Source organism: Lemur catta, chromosome 9, assembly GCF_020740605.2.
Source record: "Lemur catta isolate mLemCat1 chromosome 9, mLemCat1.pri, whole genome shotgun sequence".
Lineage (NCBI taxonomy): Eukaryota > Metazoa > Chordata > Mammalia > Primates > Lemuridae > Lemur > Lemur catta.
In genome coordinates this window covers 79,316,923-79,325,971 of record NC_059136.1, presented here as the reverse complement: position 1 = coordinate 79,325,971, position 9,049 = coordinate 79,316,923, and the positions used below count along the sequence as shown (strand labels likewise).

Below are 9,049 nucleotides of genomic sequence, written 5' to 3'. Positions count from 1 at the left end.
TCATCTTTCAAGACTCAGCTAAATAAGGAGCCAGTCTTCAGACATTGTGAGGCCGAATTAATCATGATCTCCTTTGTACTTCCGTGGCATTTAATATATTGGTATATATAAAGTATATTACACCATTATATCCTATCTTACTTTTAGGTGTTTCCTCACTATGTGAGCACCGTGGATTTCCAATTTTATCCAATTATCTTCGTATCCTCAGCTCCTTTAAACGAGTATGTGTATGGATGTGATTTCCGAAGACAAATTTGATAATAAGAATCAATATTACATGAACAAATTCCGTTTACTTTCTGCAAACCCAGTGGTTGAATTAAATTGCCATTCGTTGAAATCATATAAGGTATTCTTCGTTCTGTGCCAATAGGCTAGAATCATTTTTCTCAAAGGAAAGTTTTTAGGGCCTAGAAAGTGACATCCACGAGAATGAAAGATTTAACCCTGGCTTCGAGGCTCTGTCCTTCTCTAAGTGCTCTTCCGTCCGTCCTTCCAGACTGTCATAGAGAAGGTTACAGTCTAGGACCCGGGAGCCGCGCACAGGACGGGCGTCTGCCAGTGTGGCGAGCTCACAGCTCAGCTCACCGGGGACGCACGTGGCAGGGAAGGTTGCGGACCGGCGCACATTCTGCGCACGCGCGGGCGGCCCCCCCAGCCCGGCGTGCCTCCAGGGGGCGGGGCGCGCGCCGCCGATCTAGGCCGCCGTCGGGTTGGGGGTCCGGTTTGGTGGCTGTGGGCTACTGCGGCGGTGCTGTCGGAGGCCGCTTCTCAAACGCGGGATGTTGCTTCTGGCGTTGGGCGTCCGGTGGGCGTCCGGAGTGCGGCTCAGCTGGAAGAGGACGGCATTGTGGGCGGCCACTGCGCCCCGAGGCCCGCGGGCTGCCTCCTGCGGCGGGCTCTCGGAGCGGGTCGGCGGCGGCGGCGCGGGGCTGTGGGGAGCCGCGCCCGTTCTCTGGCGTCCCGGGCGAGCGCAGGTCGGCCGTCCGAGGGCTCGAGTTCGCAGTTGGGCTGGGGAAGGCGGGCGTAGTTTCGGCTCCGGGGTCCCGGCGGCCCTTGGTGACCGCTCCCGCCTGTCCGTGACTCGAGTGCGGAAGGAGCCCTCCCTCTGCGGGGCTTGCAGAAGTAGCAGGCCGAGGGCTCGGGGCTCGGCTGCTGCCCCGGGGCTCACAGCCTTGGCCAGCCTAGGTGTATGGTTGGAAAGTGGTTACTGTTCTAGGCGGTTCCAAGCATTTTACACGTGGTTCCAGATCCAGCCAGTTTGTAGTGGCAACTCGGCTTGTTTCCTTCTCTACTCTTGAGCAGAAGCTTAGAAGGGTTAATTTGCAAAGAAATTGGGTGCTGCACCCAAAGAGCCGAAAACAGCCCCAGCGGCCTGATTGAATTCCATTTTTTTTATAAGGTGGCTCTATTTTTAGGAATTCCTATGGTCCCTGGGAAAAGTGGGGATGTGGACGTTAATCCTTTCGTGTTAATCTGAATAAATTGTCCCCTGATTCTGCCCTGTAAAGTGTCAGGATTGGCAAGCCTTGTTGAATCTTGGAAGAAATGCCTAAAATGGAAATTGGAACCTAATAAAATTTCAGCATGAAGGAATTAGGCATGCCTTTTACATTTAAAAATGTATACGCTGTGAAATTCATTTTCGGATGTTCGGATAACTCTTCTGTTTCCGTGAAATTTGATGTAGAATTTCAAGTAAATTTTTTTTCTTGTTGAACAGAGGATGCAAGGTATTTACAAGGCCTTTAGAAATCGAGAGATTTTTTTGTTTGTTTAAATACTAGCTATAGTATAAATATTTTAGAAATATTAAAAATGCCTGGACTTTATAATGTGAATTTGCAGAGTGTTTCACTTAGATTATTGTATAAAAATTAAATTTTATTTATTTTTTTTAAAAGCTAATGTATTTAAATCGAATGAGAATGATGTCCTCATTAACAGTAGAATCTAGTCCACTAAACTATTTTTATTTGTTCAAGGTCACGCTAGACCTAAAAACCTGAGAGCTGGGATGCAAACTTGACAAACTCCAACTTGTCACTTTTCTGTTTGTGACTGGGATTATTTTGGGAGAATTCCTATGTCACCTCATGTGACAAGTTCTCTTCATTGCATTTTAAAAAATAAACTTTAAAATATTTAAAAGTTGGTTGAAAATGTAATTTACTATTAACTCATATTGTGATGGTCTGTGTTTCAATAGATGCCTGTTTGTTGGGAAGGATGTGTTCGATGCTCACATACACAACTTGACAAATCAGAAGATGGAAGGCTGATTTATACTGGGAATCTGGCCCGAGTAGTATTTGGTGGGTAATCACAAGTGAGGATATCTCCTTTTTTTTCCTTTTAATTGTAAAAAATATTTTTAGTATATGTTACCTATTGTTATAGCATCTTTTAATTATAAGACATAAGGAAATTTAGATTATAATTTTTTTGAGGCAGGGGATTTTAAGGTGTTTGGAGGCTGTATTATGACTGTGGTCTTACAGCTGAACACTCAAGCTTCCTTTGGTCACCTCTCTCAGGTTGTTTAACAAAATAAAAATAAAAAGTGTGTATTTGTATAATGTTTGAATATGCAGAAGAAAAAGTATGGAAGAAATACCTCTTAAGAGTGGTTAACTTTTCAGAATAGAATTGGGGAATTTTCAGTTTTTACTTTGTATATTTCTAAATTTGACAGTTAAAGTGAGCATGTTTGCTTTTATAATTAAAAAACATGTAAATTATACGTTTTTTTCAGGTCATCTTAGAATTTATGACAAACATCAAACATTTATCCAGTAGCTTTTCCAGGTGGTAGAAAGTTATGGAGAAAGAAAAGACAGCCGTAAGTTTATTAAATAGCTATAAGTTTAAAGCACTTTCCTTAGATCATAATTTAGTATTTAGTAGAGAAGGTCAGAAGAACTTAGGTATGTGATTTGTTCAAGTTTCCAGAGGTTGCATTTCATTCTAATAATCTAAAAATAAAATCTGAAACATCTAGATGTTTATAGCCAGGTATGGCCACAAGATTTGAGCACCCACATTTGCATTTGTGTTTTTGGTCACGATGGTGTCAAGTGGTCATTTAAAATTCACTCTGGAAATCTGTACGTTTTCAAGTGTGTGACATTAGAGTATGTTTAAAGTACAATTTTTAGCTATTTAGAACTTTTTAGGAAGGACTGATTATCATCACCATTAAGTAGAGTTCTGAAGTAATTGGAATAACTAATTTTGGGTGATTAGAAATTTCTTCGGAAGTCAATACATGAGTAGGCCATTGAGTCTGGTGTCCCATCTCAGTGGCCTGGGATACCTATATTGATGCCATCGAGATATCTTTTAACAGTGACTTCCATGGTACCCTTCTGTCTGAACACAGGCACCATTTCTTAAAATACAGTGAAGGCTTATTGATTTATGTTTTGTTCCCATTTGACTCCTTTCTGGAAAGGAGAAAACGGGTTAATTTTGGTGTGAGTAGGATGTAATATTTGGAAGAACATAGCTATCCATGGTGTTTAGCATTCTAGAGTTGTGACTTACAGAGGAATTTAATGTTTGAGTTCTTTCTATAGTATGATTAATAGAAAGCCACTGTATCAGGGATTGGGTTTTTTTTTTTTTTCCATAAAGAAACTGAGAGACATGAAGATAGAGATACCATTCTTGGAGGTTCTCTAAACTACCAATGGATCCTAGTCTAAAGACACAACTGGCTTTTTAGTTGACAGTACTGTTAATTCAGCAACAAATAATTACTGATGCCATCATAGTATTCACTACGAATTGTGTCAGGGATGTTACTCAAAGATAATGCAGAATCTTAGAGTCTGGTAGGAAAGATATTATGAACACATTAATAATAAATAATTTATAATATTAGAGAGAAAATAGATGTGAGTTCAGAAGGCAGATGTATTATTTTCACATTAGAGAGAGAAAAAGGTAGAACAGAGAGGGCCTCATTGGCCTGGAATTTTGGCTGGGTCTTTTAAGATGAATAGAATATGAATATGAAGAGATGTGAAAGAAGGACATCCCAGGTTTATAAGTTGTGTGAAGAAAGGCATGAAGATGGGAAAGCCAAGAGTGTGTTTGGAAATTAGCAATTGTATCTTCAGTCCAGGCAAAATATAGTATGTTTGTATATTGGTTTCCTCTGGCTCCCATAATAAATTACCACAAACTTGGTGAATTAAAACAATAGATACTTATTTTCTCATAATTCTGGCACTGAGAAGTGTAAAATCAAGGTGTCAGCAGGGCCATGCTCTTTTCCTTACTTCTTCCAGCTTCTGGTGGCTCTGGAAATCTTTGGCATTCTGGCTTGTAGCTGCATAACTCCGGTCTCTGCCTTGGTCTTTACATGCCTGAATTTGTGTCTCTCTTTCTCCTCTTCTGTCCTTACAAAGATACTCTTATTGGTCTACCCTAATCCATTATGATCTCATCTCAATCTTTAATTAAATCTGCAAAGACCCTGTTTCCAAATAAGGTCACATTCTGAGGTTCTGGATGGACGTGTATTTTGTGGGGACATTATTTAACCCACTACAATTTGACGAAAGTAAGGGAAAAAGAAGTGTTTTGGAAGGGCTGAGGAGATTTTTTTACATAGGAGGCAACTCGGTCCCCATTGTATCCGATGTGTACCAATGTTACAGCAACTACCTGTGGAAAGAGGGAAGGAAATATTTTTAAATTACTGATAAAAGATAATTAAGCCTTCAGCCAACAGCACCATATGGGAGTAACACAGCTTTACCAACAGTTTTCAAACTTTTGGCTTTTGCCAATTTGAGGGAAAAACAGTATCTTACTATAGTTTTAATTGAATGTTTCTTATGAGGTTTAGCATCATTTTATCTGTTTAAGGGCTATGGGCATTTTTGCCCTTAAAATAGGGTTATTTGTCTTCTCATCTTCTAGAAACCTTTTAGGTTAAAATATATTGGGGGTATTAACCTTTTGTAATATAAGTTGAAAATATTTTTTCCATTTTCTCATTTGTGTCTTTACTTGGGTTATGGTGTTTATGTCCATGTACTTTTTTATTTCTGATTTTACTTTTTTAATTTAAATATCTGGGCTGTTTGGAATTTTCTTGGTATATGGTATAAGGGATAGCATGATCCCTTTTTCTTTATCATTTTCCATATGGCTATCCAGTTGTCCCAACACCACTTACTCAAAAGTCCATCTTTTACCCACTGAAATTAGATGATATCTTTATTTCCACGTACAGTTGAGTTTATTTCTAGATTTTCCATTTTTGTTCCATTGATTTGTCTGTTTATTTGTACACCAGTCCCTACTATTTTATTTATATTCTTTTTTTCTATTGTGTTTAATATTTCAAAGGACTTGCCCCCCCTCTTTTTTCTTTTTCCAAATGAACTTTATAATTAACTTGTTTAGGATCTCAATTTGTCTATCTTCCAAACAGATGGTATTTTTATTAGGATCATGTTAAAATTATAAATTTTAAATTTATCATTAATTTATAAATGAATTATAGTTAATTCATTTATAAAATTATAAAGAATAAAATGTATAAAGTACTTAAAACAGCCTGGCATGTAATAAACACTATATTTGTGTTTTGATTTTTTTGTTTGTTTTGATGATGACACAGTAAGTAGAAAAGTGGAAGAATTAATAGGATAGATTGATTCTTCTGTAAAACTTGAAAGTATTGATCTTCTCCCATTTTTTCCCCCATTTAGGTGTGAAGTGTTTCTCTTATTCTACAAGTATGATCAGCTTTGCATGTCTACCATACTTTCTTACACAAAACAATATTATGTCTGAAAATCTTCTTTTGCAAATCTTATTTTTTGGCATCATAGGAAGCTTTACAGTGATCACTCCAGTGCTGCTTCACTTTGTTACAAAAGGCTATGTCATTCGGTTGTACCATGAGGCAGCTACAGACACTTACAAAGCCATTACTTATAATGTTGTGCTTTCAGAAACAAGTACAGTGTTCCACCAGAATGACGTGAAGATTCCAGACAGCACACATGTGTTTACCACATTTTTTGCTAAAACAAAGTCACTGTTAGTTAATCCAACGCTCTTTCCAGACCCTGAAGACTATATCCATCTAATGGGTTATGACAAACCATTCACTTTGGATATGGAAGAAACCAGTGAAAACAAACAGGTTAAGGAGGAGAAATGAGCATATTGTTTTTATGTTTGTGATTAAATGTGATTTATGTTTCAATATATAATAATAAAATTGTCTTTACTTTTGTATTCTGTTAGTGACTGTTAAAAATAATTTGAAATTATCAAACAGCTTTTAATTTTCAGAGAATGATAACTGACAGTAAAATAAGCTATGTTTGAAAAACAAAACATGGTTATCTACCATTTGTGCTTAAGGTGTGTGAATATACATGTTCATGATGATATATAACAGATAATTTAAGAGCTGTATCTAAGTGTGGTTGCCTCTAAACTGGGGATCTGTCAGAAACAAATGAGAGAGTTACTTTTTTCTTTGTATGTGGATTTTTATGTGTATATGAATATTCTTTTCCCACATTAAAAAACTTTGAAAAATTCACAAATTATGAGAAGCAGTGTTAATCTGTCTCCTTTGGTTCAGCACATAGGTTTTGCCTACCTCCTCTGGCATGATTGCGTATAATGAGAACGTTCACATATAGTTGAGTTTGTGGTTAGCTATCAGGGAAACGGTAACCCAAGTAGTGTTGTTTTCGATGTTCTTGCTTGGCACCCTATCACCGTAGGAAAATCACTGGTACTAAATACGTGGACAGTACCTTCTATAAAATAGTCTCTATGCTAGCTTTTGCTTCCAAAAGTAACAAAATGGCCATTAGATATGAAATATGTCTTTGCTTGGACATATTTGTTAAAATTGTATTCCTTTTTTTTTGAGACAGAGTCTTGCTCTGTTGCCCAGGCTAGAGTGAGTGCCATGGCATCAGCCTAGCTCACAGCAACCTCAAACTCCTGGGCTTAAGCAATCCTGCCTCAGCCTCCCGAGTAGCTGGGACTACAGGCATGTGCCACCATGCCCGGCTAATTTTTTTTTCCATATATATTTTTAGCTGTCCAAATCATTTCTTTCTGTTTTTAGTAGAGACGGGTCTTGCTCTTGCTCAGGCTGGCCTCGAACTCCTGACCTCGAGCAATCCACCCACCTCGGCCTCCCAGAGTGCTAGGATTACAGGTGTGAGCCACTGCGCCCGGCCTAAAATTGTATTGTGATTTTTTTCTTTTTTTTTTTTTAAGAGATGAGGTCTCAGCTGTGTTGCCCAGACTGAGGTACAGTGGTGCAATCACAGCTCACTGCAACCTTCAACTCCTGGGCTTAAGTGATCCTTCCCCCTCAGCCTCCCAACTAGCTAGGACTGATTACATATGTGTGCCACCACGCCTGCCTAATTTTTTTTTTTTTTTTTTTTTTTGAGACAGAGTGTCACTTTGTTGCCCGGGCTAGAGTGAGTGCCGTGGCATCAGCCTAGCTCACAGCAACCTCAGACTCCTGGGCTTAAGCGATCCTACTGCCTCAGCCTCCCTAGTAGCTGGGACTACAGGCATGAGCCACCATGCCCGGCTAATTTTTTTGTATATATATTTTTTAGTTGGCCAGATAATTTCTTTCTATTTTTAGTAGAGACGGGGTCTCACTCTTGCTCAGGCTGGTCTCGAACTCCTGACCTTGAGCGATCCACCCGCCTCGGCCTCCCAGAGCTAGGATTACAGGCGTGAGCCACCGCGCCCGGCCACGCCTGCCTAATTTTTAAAAGTTTTTTGTGGAAATGGAATCTTGCTATGTTGCCCAGGCTGGTCTGGGCTTAAGAGATTTTCCTGCCTTGGCCTACCCAAGTGCTGGGATTATGCCTAGCCTCTCATTCTTTTAGAACACTTTATACTTTTATTGTTGGCTTTTATTTTTATTGAGAATTTCAAACATAAAAAAGTAGATGGAATAGTGGACCTGCATGACTCATTCAGATTCAACAATTACCAATTTGTACTCGATATTATTTAATCTAGACCCTAACCACTTGACCTGTACTTTTTTGAGAAGCAAATCTCAGTCACAATATTTCTTTCTTTAATTTTGTAATTCTAGAAGATAAGGACTTCCTTAAAAATATAAACCCAATACCATTATACCTACAAAAACAAGGCAAAACAAAAAACCCTATCACCCTAATGTTATCAAATACCAAGTTTGCTTAAATTTCCAACTGGTTTGTAATTTTTTCCCACATTTTGTTTGGCTTAAGATCCAAATAAGATATCTTATTCATACCAATTGTTGAAATGTCTTTTAAAGACTGTTTTATGGGCTTCTCTATTTCTTTCACTCTTTTTTTTCTTTTGCCTTACAAATTATCTGTTGAAGAAACAATTGTCTTTTAGGTTTTCTCATGATCTAGATTTTTCTGATCATGAACTGAGCTGTATTTTAACATGCTTCTGTCTTCTTTATTTCCTATAAATGGATAGGTAGATCTTAAAGCTTCATCAGAGTGAGGTTTCATTATTTGGGACAAAACTACTTCATAGATGTTTTGTTATTAATAGTTATCTATTGCTGCATAACAAATTGCCCCTGATACTTAAGGCATAAAGCAACAATAAACATTTATAATGTTGCACAGTATAGGTCTGCAATTGGGGAGTGGCTTAGCTGAGTTGTTTGGCTCAAGTTCTCTCAGGAAGCAGCAGTCAAGTGAGCTGGTGTGGTGTCATCTGAAGGCTGGACTGGGGTACAAGGAGCTGCTTCCAATATGGCTCACTCAGGACTATTTGGCGCTAACTTTTTGGCAGGAGGTCTCAAATACTACACCGGATCTTAGCCAAAAGGTCAAGAAGTGATGGCAGGAGTCCTCAGTTTTTCACTACATGGATCTCTCTTTAGGGCTGCCTGCTTTTCCCAGAGCAAGTCATCCAAGAGAACAAGGTGGAAGCTACCATGCGTTGTGTGACATATGTGGAAGTCACATGCTGTCACTGCATGCTTTATTGGTTACACGGTGAGCCTTATTCAGTG

General features: G+C 38.8%; 1 protein-coding gene across 1 annotated transcript; it reads left to right on the top strand.

The window, feature by feature from the left end:
* Positions 1-676: 676 nt before the first annotated feature.
* Positions 677-6,849, top strand: TMEM70 (transmembrane protein 70). The gene is made up of 3 exons (XM_045561375.1): positions 677-980; positions 2,213-2,318; positions 5,733-6,849. The coding sequence occupies exons 1-3, from the start codon at positions 786-788 to the stop codon at positions 6,188-6,190; spliced, it is 759 nt and encodes a 252-aa protein (XP_045417331.1). The 5' UTR covers positions 677-785; the 3' UTR covers positions 6,191-6,849.
* The last annotated feature ends 2,200 nt before the right edge of the window (positions 6,850-9,049 follow it).

Coding starts and splice junctions, on each gene's coding strand:
- TMEM70 (XM_045561375.1), top strand. CDS start 786: ATGTTGCTTCTGGCGTTGGGCGTCCGGTGGGCGTCCGGAGTGCGGCTC. Junction 981..2,212: donor GGCGTCCCGGGCGAGCGCAG/GTCGGCCGTCCG, acceptor GTGTTTCAATAG/ATGCCTGTTTGTTGGGAAGG. Junction 2,319..5,732: donor TCTGGCCCGAGTAGTATTTG/GTGGGTAATCAC, acceptor TCCCCCATTTAG/GTGTGAAGTGTTTCTCTTAT.